The sequence below is a fragment of the Salminus brasiliensis genome, chromosome 23 (genome assembly GCF_030463535.1).
Source record: "Salminus brasiliensis chromosome 23, fSalBra1.hap2, whole genome shotgun sequence".
Classification (NCBI taxonomy): domain Eukaryota; kingdom Metazoa; phylum Chordata; class Actinopteri; order Characiformes; family Bryconidae; genus Salminus; species Salminus brasiliensis.
In genome coordinates this window covers 4,844,621-4,866,361 of record NC_132900.1, presented here as the reverse complement: position 1 = coordinate 4,866,361, position 21,741 = coordinate 4,844,621, and the positions used below count along the sequence as shown (strand labels likewise).

At 45.0% G+C, this 21,741-nt stretch overlaps 1 protein-coding gene across 1 annotated transcript in view; it reads left to right on the top strand.

Annotated features, from left to right (window-relative positions):
* The window catches only part of hecw1b (HECT, C2 and WW domain containing E3 ubiquitin protein ligase 1b), a 57,917-nt gene that overhangs the window by 9,423 nt on the left and 26,753 nt on the right, over positions 1-21,741 (top strand). Inside the window, exons 2-6 of the mRNA XM_072668485.1 lie at positions 5,322-5,652; positions 9,837-9,944; positions 15,403-15,497; positions 18,914-18,989; positions 19,452-19,621. Coding sequence (XP_072524586.1) covers positions 5,322-5,652; positions 9,837-9,944; positions 15,403-15,497; positions 18,914-18,989; positions 19,452-19,621 — 780 coding nt within the window. The remainder of the gene's footprint in view (positions 1-5,321; positions 5,653-9,836; positions 9,945-15,402; positions 15,498-18,913; positions 18,990-19,451; positions 19,622-21,741) is intronic.

The window sequence follows — 21,741 nt, the reverse complement described above, 5'->3', positions numbered from 1 at the left end:
TACTATCAGAAACCTCTACCATATAGGTGCATTTATAGATTTGCAGGTATTGACCGAAGCTCATCTGCTTCTGCACAATTTGTCCCCCCCCCCTTTCCTATTTATCAGTAAAAGAGTCCATCTTAGGTCCACCACTGTCCTTCCAGAGAACACAGTTCCTTCACTGCTCCACAGCTCAATGCTGGGGGGCTTTATACTCCTCTAGCCCACACCTGGCATTTGACATCATGGTGCCAATAGATTCATGTTTATCTTCTGCAAGGAGGCCTATTCTATTGGCAGTACTTCTCTACAGAGACTATATATGTGTGTGTGTATTTACACATCTGTGTCAACAATGGGTGCAACTTACAGTAGCCGAATGCCCACAAACAGGGTTGTCCACAAACATTTGGACATACACTACACAGACATTACAGAGCTACAAAGGAGGGGTTTCTAATAAAGTGGCCATGTGTAACTTGAACAGTAGTTTTACACTAGTTACTGAATAATAAGTATTATAATTAATAACTAACTCAGCTGAAGTTGGCTACGAGCCTACTATTTAAACAGAGCAGGCGGAAGGCCTCAGTGTTTAGAATATATATATGTGGACCCAACTAGGGCTGGACGATATGGTGAAAATAGAATTTTTCACGATACGCAATATTTATCACGATACATATATATATATATATATATATATATATATATATATATATATATACTATAATACTTATAATATTATAATAACAATAATATATTATAAAAAACTACTATTCAGATCCTCTCCTGTACTGAATACAGTGATTTATATTCAACATCTGCTGCTCTTCTTCTAATTAACCCAGTCTAATCACACTGTTAGTAATGAAACCTGCAGCTGATCAGTGTTTATTAGCACTAACAGTCTCCTCCATATGCTTAGAGCTTATTGTTATCACGATAACAAAATTGATCACAATACGATAAAATATCCTCACATTGCCCAGCCCTAGTATATGGTTTCATACATGAGCAAACCGATGCAGTTTGCTTGAGGCTAGTTGGTGTGGTAGCCTATTGGCCAAACCTCCATGCTTGTTGGCCACATCAGCCTTTTAGCTCCAGTGCAAAACTAAGGAAGCAAACCTCAGACACCAAACCTGTCTTGGCTGATCAGCTACATTTAGCACAGTGGCAAAATAGTGTCAGTTTGATTTCTGACTGAAATATCATTTAAACCCTGGCAGCCACAGCCTTGACAAGATGTCACGCGTCGCAGAAGGTGGGGGGTTGTTTTTAAGATCCGCTGGCTTGAACACAGGATGACCTTTCTTGATAGCCAGATTGCATCAATGCTGAGACTGTGGCTGGTGACCAAATAAGTGAAGTGGAGGCGAGGAGGAAGCCGGGCCATCACACTGATTTAGGCTTTTTTGTGCGTGAAGAGCTTTTGTCTCTGAATGCTGATTTTTCCAGTCTTTTGTTTGAGAGTTTTTATGTTTTCGAGGACCGCTTAAGAGCTCTTTCAGAGTCTTTATCAGAACAGGTTACTGGCGTTAATAGAAGAATTTTAGATCTGGAGATGGGGAAAGACTTTTCTTCATAATGAGTCATCAGTGTACACCCTCTGCATGCTGACGCCTGGGTTTACTGCGCAATGGAGAGACATGTCTTCCTCTTCTTCTGGGACAGACACATGGACAGAAAGCCTGGCTCTGATGAGATATTTACTTTATAGGTACAGTGATGGCATTTGGCAGCCGCGCTTAAGCAGAGCTATATAACTATATAACTTTAAGTCATAGCATTAGGAGTCTTGCTTAAAGACTCATTATTATATTGTATATTATATTATATTACATTAATATCATTAGTTTATTACAGCTAGGCCTTCATTTTGGTGCTCTAAGTGCTCGCACACCTAGTAATATTTAAGTGCCAAGCTAATGGTCCGGGAACATTATTTTGCCATATTATTCTTGCTGTTATTTTAGTATTAATAACTATTAGTAATAAAAGTATTAAAAGTATTAATAATAATTGTATCATTTGTTAATATTACTGAAAATGACTGAATATTATGATTGAACAAACTCATAAAGAGGACCGGCTCTGTCCTGGGATGCTTCTTAGACCCAGTGCAGGTGGTGGGAGACAGGAGGATGACAGCCATGCTGGCATCCATGCTGGAGAACAGCTCCCACCCCATGCATGAGACTCTGGCAGCACTGGGCAGCTCCTTTAGTGACCGGCTGCTTCACCCCAAGTGTGTGAAGGAGCGGTATCGCAGGTCCTTCCTTCCTGCTGCCGTCAGACTCCACAACCAGCACTGCTCCCAGCGGACCACATACACACACACTTAAACTACACACACATGTTCAGGGAATAGAACATGAGAACATCCCTCAATGTAAAAATACAATGTGCAATACCCCTGCTTAAAAAAGCAGCGGTGAGGTGACGGGTACAAGGACAAGGAGAAGATGTATCTGACAGTCAAACCAAAGGGCTGAGGGCTGGAGGCCTAGCTACAGAGCAGGTGGTCTGCTCAATACAGAAACACACACACACACACTTGGGGTTTTGACAGGGCAGACAGACAGACAGAGCTGAAGGATGCCTTCTCTTTCAGACAGGTGAAAGGGCTAGTGGAGAGTGGAGCAGCTCTTCAGAGACCAGAAGCCCTCTGTGTGTGTGTGTGTGTGTGTGTGTGTGTGTGTGTTTGTGCTTTAGAGGAGGCATTGTCTCAGATTGCAGGACAAAGCACAGTCTCTCTCTCTCCGTCTCTCAGTTGTCTTTGTGCTACTTCACTTACTGTGTTAAAGCTGCGCTACTCCAGAGAGGCCTGGCATGCTTACCTATGTCCTGTTTGTCCCCTGCTTGTGTGTCCATCTCTCCAGCACCGCAGAGAAGTACTGCCAATACAATAGGACTCTCTGGAGCAGATAAACATGAAGCTGTTGGCCCTAGGCCAGATGTCGGCCAGAAGGGTAAAAGCCTCAAGCATTGAGCTGTGGAAGAACTGTGTTCTCTGGGATGATGGATGGCCTTCCATCCAATACTTTTGGGACGTATTGGGGATAAAGAGCTGACCTCACTAAGGCTCTAGTCGCTGAATGCAATCAAATCCTCATAGCAATGCTCCTCCAGAATACAGCAGAAAGCTGCCTTCCCTGGACAGTAGAGACAGTTACTCCAACAAAAGCTGGATAAACCTTTTTGTAACCCGTGATTATGAAACAAATAGGTGTCCCAATAGTTTTGTCCATATAGTGTATCAAATACTGGTGTCCTGAAAGGGGTGCCTTGAATAATACCAACTAGAAAAAGGTTTTCTACCAATGTAAAGAACCCAAGAACCATCTAAGTGGTCCTTTGAGTTCTCATAGTTCTATTTCGAAGCATTGGCCTTCCAGAAGAACATTTGAAGAACCCTTGAAATCTCTTTTTTCAGAGTGTAGCCCATTGGCACCATGTCTAATGCTTGCCATGGGCTGTAGCGGTATGAAGCCCCCCAGCATTGAGCTGTGGAGCAGTGGTAGAGCTTTGTTCTCTGCAATGATCTTTGGGATGAGTTGGAGAGTTAGGGTTGAGGTGGGGTGGAGATCGCCCAACATACTGACCTCACTAACGCTCCAACCAATGCTCCAAGATCTAGCAGAAAGTGTCCCAATACTTTTGTCTATATAATGTATCTCTTACCTGTCTAGTTAGGCTTTTCTCCCAATTCCCAATTGTAGCCCATCTGTTGCTGCACAGTCTTTGGTATTCGTCCTCCAGATCTTTATTAAAGTTTACTTTCTGACCACAGAGCCGCTCTCGGCTGGATATTTCTGGGTGCTGAACCTACTTTCAGCCTAGAAGTGACATTGATGTGTGCGAAAACCCAAAAACAGGAACGCCACTGTGTCTGAGACACTCATATCAGCTCCACACACACTTACATACGTACCACAACCATGCCAGTATCACTGCGGAGCTGAGCTAAGCTCAGCAGAGGTCCTATGGTGGTCTTTTTCTATTGCTGAATGGGGTAGAGGGGAGCTGGTGTGCAGGTACAGGAGGGCTACAGCCCGTAACTGTGTGCCTACTAAGTGCTTCTGTATGCTGGGTGTTTCTGATATAACGGCCAATGATTGTATATACAAAGCAGGTTAACTTACATACTGGCTCAGGTTGTTTCTACTACAGGGCTAATTAGTGGCTTCAGGCTGTGTCTTGGCTGAGCAGATAGCTAGGCCTCACCTCCTCTGGGAAAAGAGATTAAAGGTGGCGGCGAAATGCGACAAGCTTTAGGCATGTCTCGATAAGTGGACAGGGGTAAGGCTCTGTGTTCTGGTGGTCTCACGAGGGCAGTGGGAGATTTGCAAATGGGCCTTTTGAAGAGACCATTTAGGCTGCTTTTAGATGTGCTGTACACTGTCCAAATGTTTGTGGACACCCCTTCTAATCAGTGCATTTAGCTACTTTAAGTTGGCCCAATTGATGACACAGAAGCATTGCCAGAGAATAAAATGTGACCCTTTTGGCACCATGTCTAATGCTTGGCGTGGGCTATAGGGGTATGAAGCCCACCAGCATGGAAAAACTATGCTCTCTGGAATGATGGATGATGCAACATCCAATACCTTTGGTATGAGTTGGAGACTTGAAGTGGGGTGGTGATCGTCCAACATCCTGGCCTCACTAACGCTCCAACCAATGCTTCAAAATCTATCAGAAAGTGTCCCAATACTTTTGTCCATATAATGTATCTCATACCTGTCTAGTTCCCCCATTTCAGCCACCACTAATTTGTGTCCACTAGCTAGGTCTACCAGAACTGGGCGGTAACGGCTCCAGGACACATGCAATGCCCCATCCAACCACTGTATTAGGCCTAGTCTTAAAAGGATTATTAGTGCAAGCAGGGCGGTTTGGCCCAAGCCTGGGCAAAGTGTCTGGGGAAAAAGACCCTTAATGCTCCTGATCCTGCTGCTGTTGCTCTCAGAGGAAACAATGCACTTCCTCTTGTAGCTCAGCTGTGGTTTCTTATCCCTTACTCAACTGTGTCCTGGAAGGCCACTTCCTACTGTTTCCTGTTTCAGTCTTACAGATCCCGGTCTCGCAGACTCGGCATAACCTCGGCTTTGTGGAGGTGATTTCATGCACAGTGTCATGCGTGCCAGTATAAGATGATCAGTAAATGTCAGTGAATCGTAACCCCTATAAATGCATATGTAACATAGGCTGCTGGCTACAACTTACCCAACACCGATCCATACATGTGTGGAGCCTGAGGTACACACTCCCAGCACTGAGCTTTGGAAGCCACTGTACTGCGCTTACGTACCTTCTGTCTTCTGCTCCCTCAGAACTTGTACCAGAACCGGTTTCTCGGGCTGGCGGCCATGGCCTCCCCGTCTCGCTCGTCGCAGGGCCGGCGCCGGAGCAAGGACCCCATCCGGCACAGCTTCAACCCAGAGCACTTCCCCAACGTGGATTTCCAGAACGGCGTGGCCGAGGAGCTGGCGGCCACCCTGCCGCGTTCCACCAGCGACACGGACCTGGTGACCTCGCACTCCCGCTCCACGCTGACCGCCAGCACCTCGCACTATGCCATCGGTCAGTCGCCGGACATCACCCTCACCTGGGATATCAAGGAGGAGGTGGACGCTGGTGACTGGATCGGCATGTATCTCATCGGTGAGTGGAGGGATCACAGAAAACGTAATTGTCCAGTTCAATATATATTACAATAGCACTATATATATATATATATATATATATATACCCAAGTATGACTGTAAAGGCTATTTTCACACCTTCCACCTGCGTCATTTAAATAGCAACAGTGCCTGGGAATATATCTGGGTGGCGTGGTGGTCTCGAAATCATGTGTTCAGGTCAATTTCTGGTGTATTGCTATGTATATGCTTGGCAAAGGAAACCACAGGAGCTCCACTGACTGAAAACAGCCTAGGCAGACGTCAACAGTCAGACGTTCGTTGCTATCTCGGCAGTGACTTGTCAACACAGGCACGTGCAGCCCAACGCTCGTACACCCCCCCACGCTTTACACCACTGAAATAGCCATCCACCAAAATCAGTCAGACCACACCTGGCTCTTAAGGGAACGGCGAGAGACTCGCTGATTGGTTAATTACTGTACGTTACGCCCAAAACTCACCTGTGATTAATTAAGAGACTCAGTACATGCCTTTTGTGCATTTCCAGCCGGGCAAAGCGAACTTCTCCCGTCATTACCATAGCAAAGACACACCAACACGCCCTGCAAAGTTGCTCACCTAGGATCGCTAAAATAGGGCCCAATGTCTCACTCACCCCAGATTTGCTTCTTTAGTTTAGCACAGGAGATGCTAGGCTAATGTTGCTAACAGACACTGCACTTGGACTGTCACCAGTTACATCACCAGTACACATGCCTAAAAAAAACACCTCTTAACTCCACTGAGCTGAATGGTGGGACATCCATATTGAACTTTTCCAGTTTTAGGTCAGTTAGGTAAGTCATTTAGTGGCTTTGTAGCTTTTTGATAGATTTTTAAATGATGTTTTTAGCATGTATTAGCAGAGATGATATTGGTGACAGCCCAAGTGCATTGTTTGTTAGCAGTATTAGCCTAGAATCTCTCATTTTAGACAGAAGATGCACACTTCAGAAAGCAGATCTGTCCCTGGCTGATTGATTGCTTTCGGGTTAAAAGATAAATTATGTTGAATTACAATTTTCTCCAAACTGTTCCTTTAAATGATTTTAAATACATACATTAAAATGCACATTAAGCCACACATTCAAAATAGACAAACTAATTTAATTCAGCAAGCGATGAAATGATCTATTCTGCAATCAGAATACAGTGAAATCCCACAAAATGTAGAATACAGGCCCTTCAGTGAGTCTCGCTGTGTTTTGAGTTGCAGAGTGCATCATTTAATTGCTTGCTGAAGCGAGAGGGAACGCTGAGACGTAAGGCTGAGTGCTCCCTCTTGGCTGCTTATGCAGATGGCTGTGTTGTTTGTTGCTGCCTGCTCCCATTTAATGTCTTCTACAGGTATTTATTTATTCATGTGCTTTATTTTGTGCTCGTCTTTCTGAGATTTGTGACTAGGTTGGTTTTATCCAGTCCTGTGTGTGACACCCTGACTAATATCTCACACATACAGCGGTGGATCGCCGGGTGGGCTGCACCTGATAAATAAAGTCGTTCTATTTTAGAAGAGGGATCCCACATACCCGCATCTCAGCATGTCTCGCTGACGTCTCTTCTTGGATGGCGGCTCACCATCTCAAACTCAACTCCAGCTGGACTTTTTGCCATCTCCTTTGAGAACTCACTGGTCACTCCATCTACAGAAGCTGGAAACCTTGGTGTAGTCATGGATGATCAGTTATCGTTCTGCAACATCCAGAGAATTCGACCCTTTCTCTCTAGAGAGCTCTCTACTGGCTGGTCTCCCTCTGCGCACCATCAGGCCCCTGCAATTAATCCAGAATGCAGCGGCACGGGTCGTCTTCAACGTCTCTAAATTCAGCCATGTCACTCCACTGCTGCGTTCTTTCTTCACTGGCTTCCTGTAGTTGCTGCACTCATCAGATTCAAACCCCTGACGCTGGCCTACAAAGCCAAGACTGGACCAGCCAGCTCCTCCGTACTTGATGGCGATGGTCAAAAGCCGATCTGCACTACGGGCCCTTCAAGCTCCATGTACGGCTCGGCTCGACCCGCCATCCTTTAAAATCCACGGAAGACGAGCGTCCAGACTTTTTTCTGTCCTGCACCGAAGTGGTGGAACGAGTTTCCCCTGGGTGTCCGAACAGCAGAGTCCAACGCTCGCTGTCCTCAAACGCAGACTGAAGACCCTCCTCTTCTGAGAGTACTTGGGTGAAGAGTAGAGGACTATGGTCTCCATATTGACTTGTGTTTAGTAGAGTCTAAGATTAGAGGATCTTTGAATTTTCAGTCTATTTAAACTAGCTGAGGTTATTCCTGAGTAAACAGTGAAGCACTTTTGTAAGTCGCTCTGGAGACGAGCGTCTGCTAAAGGCCGTAAATGTAAATGTAAATGTAAATGTATCCTGTGAGATTATTGGAGCAGACATGGGGAAAGACAGACAGACCGAGGCTCAAATGTACTTCGGGGCCCGTTCTCCAACATCTCCACTGGCTTCCTGTAGAACCATTAAAAGTCTTCTACTTACTTATACAGCTCTTGTATTATTATATATTATTGCTGCATAATGTGAGTATCATTAAATATGAATAAATGATAGCATGAAATATTACTGTTGAGTACTATTTCTACCATCAAGAACAAACCAGACTAATCATATCTTCCAGAATCCTCTCTAAGCATGTTCTGAGCGTCTGCAGCTGATTCTGATTTTACACATAATAATAAATGTGGGCGGCGCGTGTGTGTGTGGGGGGTGTGTCAAAAACCAAGCAACTGTAGCTACGAATTTAGTAACATGCTAAATTCAAGTAAAAGGGAAAGCAAGCAAACCTGGATGAGACAGTCTTCTAAAATGAGCCTGAATACAGTGGAAACCCCTCCTAAGCCCATTTCCTCGACCCTCTGCTCTCAGATCTGAGGCTTTATCCTCTAAACAGGTGTGATTTGGGCCTCAGTTAGCTGGATGTTCCTGGCTACACATTGCTGTCCATGGACTGTTGGTTCTTTGGAAATGTAGGTGGATCGCTGTCGAGTCCAGCTGTCCAACTAAAGAGGGCATGTCCCAGCAGGAACATGACGTCTGCATGCAACCCCTTTATTAATCAAATGAAGGTGGATCACATGTCCTGACGTTTAAATATGTTAAAGACATTATTATTATTATTATTATTATTATTATTCAAATTAGAGGCATTGCAGTTGCCTTGCTCAGCTTTAGGACTAGGTGAAATAGCAATGTAATATAACAATCAATCAGACTATATGGACAAAAATATTGGGACACCTTCACAGTACACCTATGGGAGTTTTTATGACCTCCTATTCTTTTCCTCCTATTCATTAATATGAAGCTGGTCCCCCTTTGCTCTTAGCTCTACCAGCAGCAGCAGGTCTGGAGCTCTGCAGTTATTGAGTCAGTTGGAGGCTTTTCTGCAGTCTGCTCTGAGCTCAGCACTCGGCCCTGACCCCGCTCTGTAACTTTACGTGGTCTGACAGACACTCGGTGGACACTGAGCTGCTCTCTGTGAGCTGTTCCTCCTAAACTCTTGCAGCGGGGTCTCCTATTACGTACAGAACCACGCTGGAGTTCAGTGAGCTCTTTAGAACCTCCCATTCTTTTACTAATGTGTGGAAGAAAGGCCGTCTGCATGGCTAGGGGCTTGACTTTATACACCTGTGGTAACAAGACTGAATGAAACACCTGAATGCAATGATTAAGAGGTGCGTCCAAATACTTTTGTATATGTAGTGTATCTATATGTATCATGATATCATGATATCATGATCAGGCGTGTTGGAGGAAGACTAACGGGGTGAATAGATGCAGGCCCAGTTAGTCGGTCATGTGCTGGAACACCCCCCTTATCTCTCAGCCAGCCTGTAAGTGTCTTCACTCTTTCTCTGAGAGTGTGTGTGTGTGTATGTATGCAAGTGTGTGTGAATGAGCATGCCTTAAATCTGCTAATCTGCACGCTAATCTGTTAATTGTTGGAGCTCTCTTTTTTTAATTGACACTGATTGCTCCGGGGGCTTTTTTAACCAGAGACAGTTTAATTGCACGGCACAAAAATCTGAACACCAGAGATCCACCAGACAATCAGAAAGGCATTGTGCTCCTATCAGAAAGGTACGAGCGGGGACAAAAAGACGAGACAAAAGAACTCATTGACACATTGTTCTCTCTTCTGCAGATGAGGTGCTGTCAGAGAACTTTCTAGACTACAAGAACCGCGGTGTGAACGGCTCGCACAAAGGCCAGATCGTGTGGAAGATTGAGGCGAACTCCTACTTCGTCGAGCGTGAGTGTTTATATTTATCTTTGGATCCAATCAGGTGAAGCTCTTGAGGTTTACACAGGCAGTACTCGCTTTACTCTTTGAGGACCTGCAGACCTATAGAAAAGCCAGGATGCACAAGTTCTTCATATTTCAGGAGATCAGATGCATTAGATGTCCAAATATTTCTGGACACCCCTTCTAATAAATGCTTTCAGCTACTTCAAGTTGCACTTATTGCTGACACAGCTGGGCAAATGCACACAAACACACACACAGCCTGTCTAGTACCTGTAGATACACATTAAGCTATTGGTGGTGGGACCAGGGGGGGGTTTAACATGGGCTCCATCGAGGCCATGCACTGCACACTGGGACCTAGATAAGACCCATGTGAAATTAGGGCAGGCTGTAACAATGGGGCCCATTTGGGAAGCCCAACTGGGTCCCAGTAACAACACAGGTATAAACCCCCTTAGAGCCCATGTCCACCAGGAACCCACCTAGCCCACATTCCACACATGTGGGCTGTCTAGTCCCTGCAGATACACATGAAGCTATTGGCACCATGCTGCCTAATGCCAGGTGTGGACTGGAGGGCTATACAAAGCCCCCCAGCAGCACTGAACTGTGGAGCATGGATGGATAGTGCTCCATTCAGTACTTTCGGGATGTGTTGGGGAGTTGGGGATGATGAGGTGGGTGGTGATCATCCAACATCCTGACCTCACTAACTAGCTCCTGTTGCTGAATGCAGTCAAATCCTCACAGCAATGTTTCTCCAACATATAATAGAAATCCTTCTTCTTCCATGGAGAGTAGAAACAGAATTCCAGCAAAAGCAAACTCTTTTTTTAATACCCTTGACTTCGGAAGAAACAAGGAGCAAGCAGGTGTCCCAAAACTTTTGACAATTAAGTGTATAAGATAATACACTTGCCAAAAACCGAGGTACAAATAGTGAGTCAATACTTGCAGAGATGATGAATCCCTAACCACCGTGCCCACATCAGATAAGCACCACATAGTGTACATCTTGTGGGATGGTGAGTCAAGCTGAGCCATACCTGAAGCTTGAGGGGCTCCTCATGTGAAGGAGCTTTAAGAGCCTCCCAGCTAACATGCCCATGTGGGGCCTCTGTGAGTAGCCCAGCTGAGAACCAGAATGTTTTGTCCAATGGTTCCATGTTGGCCCCACAAATGGATGCCCACCAGGTCAGTGATGAGTGATGGGACCCGGGGGGGTTAAACATGGGCTTCATCGGGGCTGTACACTGCACACTGGGACCTAGATGAGACCCATGTGGGCTGTAACAATTGGGCCCATTTGGGAAACCCAACTGGATCCCAGTAACAACACATGTATTAAACCCCCTTAGAGCCCATGTCCACCTGGAACCCACCTAGCCCACGTTCCACCCATGTTGGCCCCACATGAAGCTCCTCAGGCATCTGGTTTCATTCATCACCACTGTAAACAGTTGATGCAAGGTGCTTATCATCATCAGAAGTATACATGCAGAGACCACCACCAACACACACACACACACCAACACACACACAGCCTTTGATGAGCAACTCTTAACTTTACACACCAGATCAAACCTCAGATGTTCTCCAGTTCATCCTCGGTGTGAGCAGCAGCTCTGTGGAAGGACGATAACGCTGGGTTTGATCTCAGCAGGCTGTTATTCCAGCACCCGGAGTGGATGTGGGCCGTTAATGTTGCAGGACACCCCTACACTCCGCATAGCTGCCATGGAAACAACCACACTGCGTCCATTCACACGGTCTGCTCACACAGTCCAGTGTGGCCAGCCTCTGTCCAGCCTATAGTGACATACGTGACATAGTATTAACTAAATCACTGTTTTATTAAAATGTATCATTAGTTTTGGAACAACTAGAAGCTATCTTGACAAAAGTATTTGGACACCTCATTCATTGTTTCTTCTGAAATCTGGAAAATCTACTGTCCAGGCTCTGCTTTGAGGCTTTCTACTAGGGAACATTGCTGTGAGGATTTCATTGAATGTTGGATGTTGGATGATCACTACCCTACCTCACCCGAAGTATTGAATGGAGCACAATCCATCATTCCAGAGAACTTCAGTTCTTCCACTGCTCCACAGCTCAAAGCCTTCCAGTATTGAGCTGTGAAGCAGTGGAAAACTGTGTTCTCTGGAATGATGGATAGTGCTCCATCTAGTACTTCTGGGATGAGTTGGGGAGTTGAGGATGTTGAGGGCGGGGTGGTGATCATTTAACATCCTGACCTCATTAACGCTCTTGTCACTGAATTCAATCAATCAGATACTCACAGCATTGCTCTTCCAAAATCTAGTAGAAAGTCTTCTCTGGACAGTAGAGGGACTGAGCAGGTGTCCCAATACTTTTGTCAATATAATAAACTCTTTTTCTGCATGTTTTTCAACATAAATCTGCACCTCTTGACCCTTCCTGCACCCTCAGTAAAGCATAGAGAACATTCATCCTAATTCTCATAAATAAACAATGTCTTTATTACTCTGGTGGTTTTGGGCCTCTTACCCACGCTCGGGCGGGTATGACGGTGCAGAACAGAAACGCAGGCTGGCAGCGTAGCTGTTTGAGCTGAAAGACAGTGATTTTTCATCTTCGCGTGACACACACTGCAGAGGCTGCATGTCTCAATCGGTAGACGTGCTGTTGAGACACAGCGCTGTATTACTGCTGGCTGTAAACGGTGGTCTGTGTCTGCCTGGGCTGAGCTGAGGGTGGTGATGTATCCGTAGCCGTAACAGTGTTTTACTGAGCTGCTATAGCTCAGTATCACTGGGTGGGATACAACCGAGGGCTTTAGAGCGGGAGTGTGTGTGCGTAGGAAGTTCTAGGGTAATGTAAACGTCTTAGGCTGTCATGAAAATGGTTTAAGGCTGAACTATATGGACAGAAGTATTGGGACACCTGCTTATGTATGGTTTCTTCTGAAATCAAGGGTATTAAAAAGAGTTTATCCTGCTTTTTCCGGAGTAACTGTCTCTACTGTCCAGGGAAGATTTTGGAGGAGCATTGCTGTGAGGATTTAATTGATTGCATTAAGCGACAAGGACCTCATCCCCAACTCCATAACTCATCCCAAAAGTGTTGGATGGAGCACCATCATCATTCCAGATAGCACAGCTCTTCCACTGCTCCACAGCTCAATGCTGGAGGGTTTTATAACCCCTCTAACTGCAGCATGGTGCCAATAGGTTCATGTTTATCTGCTTTAGAGAGTCCTATTGTATTGGCAGCACTTTTCTACAGGGGGTAGGTGAGCTGTGTGTGTGTGTGTGCATTTGCATATCTGTGTCAGCAATGGGTGCAACTTAAATTAGCCAAATGCACATTCATTAGAAGGGGTGTCCACAAACATTTGGACAAATAGTGTATCTATATCGATTCATCATTAATAGGTGATTTATCAGGGCGACCAGAGCTCGACCTCCCCCCAAGCAGCAGCAGCCGCAGCAGCAGCAGGTTTATCAGTGGGAGGGTTTCTCCTACAGCCCCCCCCCACCACTCACCACCCCTCCTAGCAGAGCAGGATTTAGACAGAGAAAGAAGGAGAGAGAGAGAGAGAGAGAGAGAGAGAGAGAGAGATGCAAGGGCCATAAACAGCCTCTCTCAGCCCCGCCTCTCCGCTATCAATCAGCTGTATTGCTAACAGGAAGTGCTGCTGCTGGCAGTCTTCAGCAGTGTAGAATTAATGAAGCTGTAAACTAATCCATGTAAAGGTGGGGGGGGGGCGGGGAGCGGGGGTGGAGGTGCGGCTATTTATAGCCAAGTCGTGAATCCAAGAGACACTCAGCACTTTAGGCCATAAAGAACCCGTGGCTCTTTGTGTGGGCTCGGGTTAGTCCGTGTCCGTGTTCAGTGCGGAGTGGCAGTGGCGCTGGGGCTGCGCTGATTAGCGTGATCTACAGTTACAGTGCCAATCAGGTCCTTTAATATGGATGATCTGTCAATTAAGGGCCTGATACGGTTCTCAGAAGTTCTCACAACCAGTCCAGTTTAGCTTAGACATGCCTAACTGTTATTTACCTTAATAAGATAAGATAAGATAAGATAGTCCTTTGCACCATGGTAAAATTACATTATTCTAACCTGATACCGAACACAATTAAAGCAACATTATGTAGCAATTTTAGCTTAAAACAGCAGCTTCAAAGACTTCAGAGTGGTCCAGCGGACTTAGACGCTGTCACTGTGACCAAATCGGATCGCTGGTTTCAATACCGATCATGCTACTGGCCATCAGCAGCTGAGGTCCAGAGAGGGCACAGTTGGCCTTGCTCTCTCCAGGGTGGGTAGATGGTGCTCTCTCCCCACATCGCTGTTGCTGGTGTCTGCGAGGTGGTGCGTCGAAGCCGGGTATGTGTCTGGGAGATTGGGGCATACTGGTTGGGTAATTGTTGGCCCAAACTGGGGAGAAAATGGGTAAAAAAATTTATAAAATAAATAAAAAGACATAAGAAAATATAAATAAATAAAATATAATAAAAAATAGCAGCTTCAGAATCATGTTGATTAGGGATAGGGAGATCAGAGGGCGTCTCTGTCATTGCCACTCCGGGCCGAAACATGGAGGAAAGGCTAGTTTTACCTGTCAGTCTGAATATCTATCACGACCCATCATAAAAGCTTTAGCATTGAAAGCTGGTGTTGGCCCAAGCTGGTCCTCCAGGTGTGTAGTTACCGGCGTTGAAGCTATCTAAGAAGAAGGAGCCTCTGAAATACACCTGCAAGCTAACATGCTGTTTCCAGCTAGCCAGTACACATTTGCAGCCCTTCCTTCGCTACTGAGAGAGCCTCCCACTGTTTTTGTGACCAGACGTCAAGCAACGGGCATAGTGCAAGTGGTATGGACAGCAGCTTGCGCAGTTATATTAGTGTGAACTCCTGTAGTATTACTCTACCGCCTCAGTCCACATGCTTCTTTACCTTCAGATGCCGCTCCGCCATCTCTCAGCTTGTCAACAAATGCAAAGCTACCAATTTTCACCTAATGCTCATCATTAGATCAGGCTTGATATTGATAGCCGATAATAATGCATTAATATAAACCTGGATAAGCTCCAGTACTGAGCGTTCAGACCAGATCGAGGCCTGGTCAACACAGGCCAAAAAGGATGGACCGAAGCAGTGATTTACAAGAGACGGGACTATTACAGACCAGGGGGCTTCTCGGGTCAGCACTACATATAGGTCAATGGTCTGTGTTTGTTTTCCATCCAGTAATAATAATAACAATATAAACACCTGGACATATGGAAGCTGGACCCAGGTCCTTGATCTTTAATCATAACCAGTCATTCATGACCCAGTTGATGGTCAGCCCGGCTAAATCACTTCAGCTGAACAAGCTTAGGAAAGTCAGTAGCGAACAAACAAACAGCAGGTGACCTCAACACTGACCTTTATTCTCCCTCTTCTCCTCCTCCTCTTCCTCTTCCTCCAGCTGAGACCAAGATCTGCTTCAAGTACTACCACGGGGTGAGCGGCGCACTGAGGGCCACCACACCCAGCGTGACTGTGAGGAACCCCTCAGCCCCGGTGAGTGTGTGTGTGTGTGTTCAGCGTGTGGGGTTTCATAATACATAGTGCATTATAGCAATAAGGCATCAGCTGCTGATACACGCTCTACAATGACTTTACCCAGCTAGCTTACTGTGTACAGCATCATTAGGATGCAGTGAGGTATTATTTCTGACATGTGCTTCTTTAGTTTACAACGAGAGATGCTAGGCTAACATTGCTAATGAACACTGGACATGGACTGTCACCAATTTCATGTCTGGAAATGCACACCAAAACTGAATGTATTTGCTTAACAATTCTTTAAGAAGGGAACTAAACAAGTAAAATAGCAATAATAAACCTTTATTATCATATCTAAATCTATAATAATAAATTAAACATTTCATTTTTTTTTGTAGAATAATAAATTGGGTGTTCAGTGAAGCATTCAGCAAAGTTTCGATAGAAAAAACAAAGTAGAAATCTGATAAAACACTCCTGAGAAATCTCCCAAACGCACTGACCAGACCTCTCTGGGTGTGAGGCGTGGTCTAAATATTCTAATGACTGTGTGTGACTGACAGCCCCTTTATCACTGGTGAATACAATTGAATTATGTTACCATGGCAACGCATGTTTTTTGGGCTTTTTACTTTGAACTGCGATTGTGATCTTACAGATCTTTCGAATTTACTGAGGTTCTGATATCTAGAACCGAGTAACCGGCCCATATAACAGTGCCCCTGAACAGTCCCAAGGCTAATGTGGCTTGGCTCTCTCTTCAAACCTGAGCAACCTGGCAAGCTTAGGTTCGAGGCGCGATGGGGGTGCGCCTGGACCGTATGCCCCCGCTGCCCCCCCTGTCCGGCGCCCGAAGCTTCTCCACTTCGGTGGCGGGGTGTAGGTGGGCTTCTAAATTCTGCAGTGAAGCTGAAGTGAAGCTCGCCGGGTCCAGCTTTAGCGCTGTAGGTTGCGCGGACTTGAAGTGGTGGTGGAGCAATGTTAGCCTTGTGATTGGTCAAGGCTGTGCTGACAACATGTATCTCCATTATTGTCCATTTTTACTTTTCTCCATCCTTTGATCCCTGTAGCTGCTCTATACAGTGTGTCAATAATTCTGGATAAATGGACCAATAGAAATGCTCTAAATGACCTGGAATAAGCTCTTATTTTACATGGCATTTTTATATTGGAGAGCAGTGATATACTGTCCTGCTAAGGTTTAATATATTATTATAATATTATATTATAAATAACATTTGTGTGTGTGTGTGTGTGTGTGTGTGTACATGTATCTGTATACCAGTACGTGCATCCTCTTTCCCCAGAGCAGAGAAACGTTAATGGCATCCAGGCTTTATCTTGCATCCTACACACTCTGCACCCTCTGTTAGAAATCAGTTCACCACCCTTTTAACCACCCGATCACCTCCGATCTCACATGTGGACTCTGCAGACGGAGGCCGAGCTCCAGGGAACGCTCTCGCTCAGAGATTAGCGAATGTCCTCAGTAAATATCAGAATCTACAGCTGAGAGGAGAGTACAGCGCTTCACCGCCCAGCTCGGTTCATCACGTTTGTTTTTTGTTTCTGTGAGGGGCCATCTGTCTCCTCTCGGAGTAGAGGATTAGGCCTGCCTGGCATAGAGACAGATAATCTTGAGTTTATTAATATCGGCTTAACCTTACGCAGCCTTCGGTTATCATTTCTCGTGGCTTAAGACTATAAGACTAGCTTACCTCTGAGGCCTCTCTCTCTGGCCCAACTCTGACTTCCACACTTGTCCTATAGACCCAAACACTCTTCCACAGAGAGCTACTGCAAACAGCAGCCTGATCACCAGCAGGGCCGGCATTTAAAGCTTTTTGCTATTTGTGCTACCACCGTATGACATCACAAGATTTCATTTTTCTAAGGCTCATGAACAAGATGCCGTGAGCAAAATGCTTCAGATATGCTATGCAAAATGTATTATAACCGCATATCTTAAAAAATTTAAAAGCAATTTGATGAAAAATAAAACACATTTTATAAGAAACATGAGTGACAATATTAAACTAATAAAGTAAGATAATGGCACAACAGGCTGCCATCCAATCAACTGCTTGTTACAGTGCAGGGAACTCTCTATAGTCACTATACCCTGGCTGTCTCTCTGTAGTTGCTGTACATGTGTCTTTTTTAAGAGCCATGTAATGCTGATGATGGAACCATAGCTTTTTTATTATAGCTTCTATAATATGTCTATAAAAATCTATGAATTAATTCATTCATTTATTAATTACTTAATCAACTAACTCCCTACAAATACAACCTACATGTATGATATGTAAAAAAAAAAGAAAGGAAAACCAAGGCTTTAGAGATCAGACGTTGAATGTATAGCCAAAACTGGGCAGGTGTGTTTACTGTAGGTGGGACGGGAGTGTGTGGGGTGTGTGGGGGAGGTGCAGGTGTGGGGTATTTCTGAAGGGTTATTTTTTTCTCCTGAAGGTGTCATCTGTGTGTGTGTGTGTGTGTAAGTCAGACTAATGAGAGCAGTAAACAATACAAGTAATGACTACAGCTTTATTGTGGCTGTGCCTCTCAGTCACTCTCTATATATCACTCTCATTCTCTCACTATCACTTTCTGTATATCACTTTCTCATTCTCTCACTATCACTCTATATCACTCTCTCATTCTCTCACTATCACTCTATATCACTCTTTCGTTCTCTCACTATCACTATATCACTCTCATTTTCTCACTATCGCTCTCTGAATATCACTGTCATTCTCTCACTATCACTCTCTGTATATCACTCTTTTTTGTATATCACTCTCATTCTCTCACTATTACTCTCTGGATATTATTCTATCCTTCTCTCACTATCACTCTGTATATCACTCTCATTCTCTCACAATCACTCTCTGTGTATCACTCTTTCATTCTCCCACTATCACTCTCTGTGTATCACTCTTTCATTCTCTCACTATCACTCTCTATGTATATCATTCTCTATATATCACTCTCATTCTCTCACTATCACTCCCTGTATATCACTCTCTCTTCTCTTTTAATTACTACCACTGTGCATATCACTCTTTCTCTCTTTGTAACTCTATATATAACTCTCTCTGTATCACTTTCTCTGTCACTGTCTGTATATCACTATTTCTCTCTCTATCACTTTATATATTACCCCTCTCTCTCTCTCTCTCTGATTGTTCTTCTATTCTTTCTGCTTCTCTTGTTTTCTCTCCTCCGCCTCTCTCTTGTTCATATTTCTTTCTCACTCTCCCCTCCTCACTCTTTGTCTCTCACTCTTTGTCTCTTTCTCTCTGTCTTTTTTCACTCTCTCGCTCTCTCTCTCTCTCTCTCATCCTCTCTGTTCTCTCTCCTTTTCTTTTTCTCATTCTTTCTCTCTCTTCTTTCCCCCTATTCTCTCTCTCGCTCTCTCTCTCCCTCAGGTGTTTAAGCCGGTTGCCGTGGACGACGTGCCTCAAAGTCAGGGCAGCAGAAGACTCATCAGCTTCTCTCTCTCAGGTGTGTGTATGTGTGTGTGTGTGCACCCATTGGTGTAAATACTGTACATGCATGTGTGTCAGTTGCCTTAGCAACCGTGGTCATGGCCACGCTCTCCAATTAGCAGACAATAATTAAGCTTGATAAGTTTTCAGTTAGCATCTATTTTTACCGTCTCCTTGGGGGGTTGGGGGGGGGTGCTCTGCAATTGATCACCCCGCTCATCTTCAACCGAGACGATACCTGCAAGCTGTAACATGCTGCACGCCCCCCCCCCAATACCCCCCCTATGGTAGACAGCAGCGTAAACACACTGCTGTAAACGCTGGCAGCAGCGAGACAGCGACCAGAGCCAACAGAGAAGAGCTTTTAAGCGCTCAGGCTTTCTGAACCTCTCAGGCTATTCATTTACCTGTCTGCACATTGACACTCTTCTCTTTGAAGCTCATCTCCTCTACACTGTGTGTGTGTGTGTGTGGTCAGATTTCCAGGCAACAGGGCTGAAGAAGGGCATGTTCTTTAACCCTGACCCTTACCTGAAGATTGCCATCCACCCAGGCAAGCACAGCATCTTCCCGGCGTTACCCCACCACGGCCAGGAGAAGCGATCTGGCATCGTCTGCAACACCATCAACCCAGTGTGGCAGAGAGAGGTGTGTCCAAACATTTGACTGGTACTATACACAGGCACACAGCGTATGCTCTTCTGTTGGATTCTGCAGAATTCCATCAGCAGTAAGCAGAGCTTCGCATGAAGGTCAATAGTAGCGCATCTCATATATTTTTTTCTCAATATTTGTGTGCATATATTAACCCGCACATCCCCCCCACACACACACACAACACCCCCCCCCACACACACACACACACTGCCTTTGTTCATATCATACACTGTAGTTTGTGCATTATTCAGCTACAGCACACTCCTTATGGTTTGATCTGTAAAGTGCTGTTGCCCCTGTGGGTGAAATTGGGTTCTACTTCAAAGCCCTTATGAAAACAGGAGACATTGGTGGCGTTATAATATGCAATATAAATGCAAAACGCAGAACGCTTGCTGAGCCGCACCGGCAGCATAAACATGCTCTTATTCGCCCAACATGGGTCATGTTAGGAATGTTATTTTACCTCCTAAACTACAGGCCTTGTGTTCATATGTTTAATATTAAGACTCGTAATACAGTGACTGTTCATTATTTATGATTTATATTATTCAGAAGGTATAAATGATGCAAACCATGAGCTACAAGAGACTGAAAAGGGCTTATTTGACTTCTTGCAGTAGTTTTAACCCTTACTGATAGTCTATAGAACCATATTAAAGGTTCTATCCACCCTATTTCAGAAGATAGCACCCACTTTCCGCCCTTGTGTCGAGTTAAGTAGCTAGCTATGCTTAATGTAAAGGTTATTTAGAGCATAGCTAACTTGCTTTCCAACACAGCAAAAAGATCGGGGTGCTGAAGGCCACCATATCCACAAGAGGACCTACGTCTGTGGCTGAAGGTGCGAAAATACCCATGAACGTCCATGAATCTGCTCATACCATTTGGTGGTACCAGAGAAATGGCACAGTTGTGAAGCTCCGGTCAAGTGGGCACGCGCTAATCTACCTAAGAGCCTCACAAGACCCCGACAAGTGTGCTTCACTAGAGCCTCGTAACTCAGTTAGAGCCATTTCTCTGGGTAGGGACGTTCTGGTGTTGGTTGCCCCTCCACAGAATGGTAAAAGCAGACGTATGAACGTATGTTTGGTGGGTGTTTCGTTTTTTTATTTAGTGCCTTCAGCCTTCACAGACGCAGGTCCTCTTCTTTGGAAGGGGGTGGATATGAGTTATATGGCGCGCCACAACATCCCAGTGTTGTTGTGTCGTGATAATAACACCTTCTCCTCTTCCTCCAGTTATTGTGACGCCCTCTAACCGAGCATATCGCTGTGGTTGAAATCTTCAATTATTGGAGCCGCTGGACCCCCCATTGTTTATGTAAAATAGAGTGGATAACGACCCCTCTTTCTTTCCTTCACTACTCTTACAGGGGTTACGTTTGAGGGGTTAGGTTCATGTCCATGCCATCCATGCTTTATTCACACACTCCTATGGATATTATTTGTCGTATTCCAGGTGTGAACAGTGTTGGAGACTAATCCATCCATAAGCAAGCATGCAGTGTTCCACTAACCTCAAAACCAGTAACCAGCAGTGCTCCACTAACCCAAAAAACATCTATCAAGACACCAGACTGCCTGCACTGATTCCCCACCCCCACTGTGCCCCTTGCTCGGCGCCCCGTCTGTCTTTTACACACAGACTGGATAGGCATGTGACAGTGTATGAATGCATTGATGTTCTGACTGCATCGATTCTAAGATATTAGAATCAATTTGAATCATTTTGGGCCGTTCTCAGCTTATTTCTATGGATTTTTTTCATTTAGGAGCGTTTTGGTTGGTCCGTTCATCATGAAATTTGGACACAATGTAAATAACAACAGGTTAGATTCACATTATGTTAAAATATGGAGATACAGGTTTTTTGTCTGACAGTGACAATATATTCCACTACTGGCAAACTCAGTTTAGTAGCTTTCTCTGGTAGCTGCATCAGTGATTATGTAGGTAGGTAGGTAGATAGGGGGGATTGGGTGGGTAGGTCAGTATGTAGGTTGGGAAGGCGGTTAGGTAAATTAGTAAGCTGGCAGGCAGTGGGAGGTGTGGGGTAGTTAGATTGGGCAGGCAGTCAGTAGGTGGGTAGGTTGGATGGGTGGTCTGTTG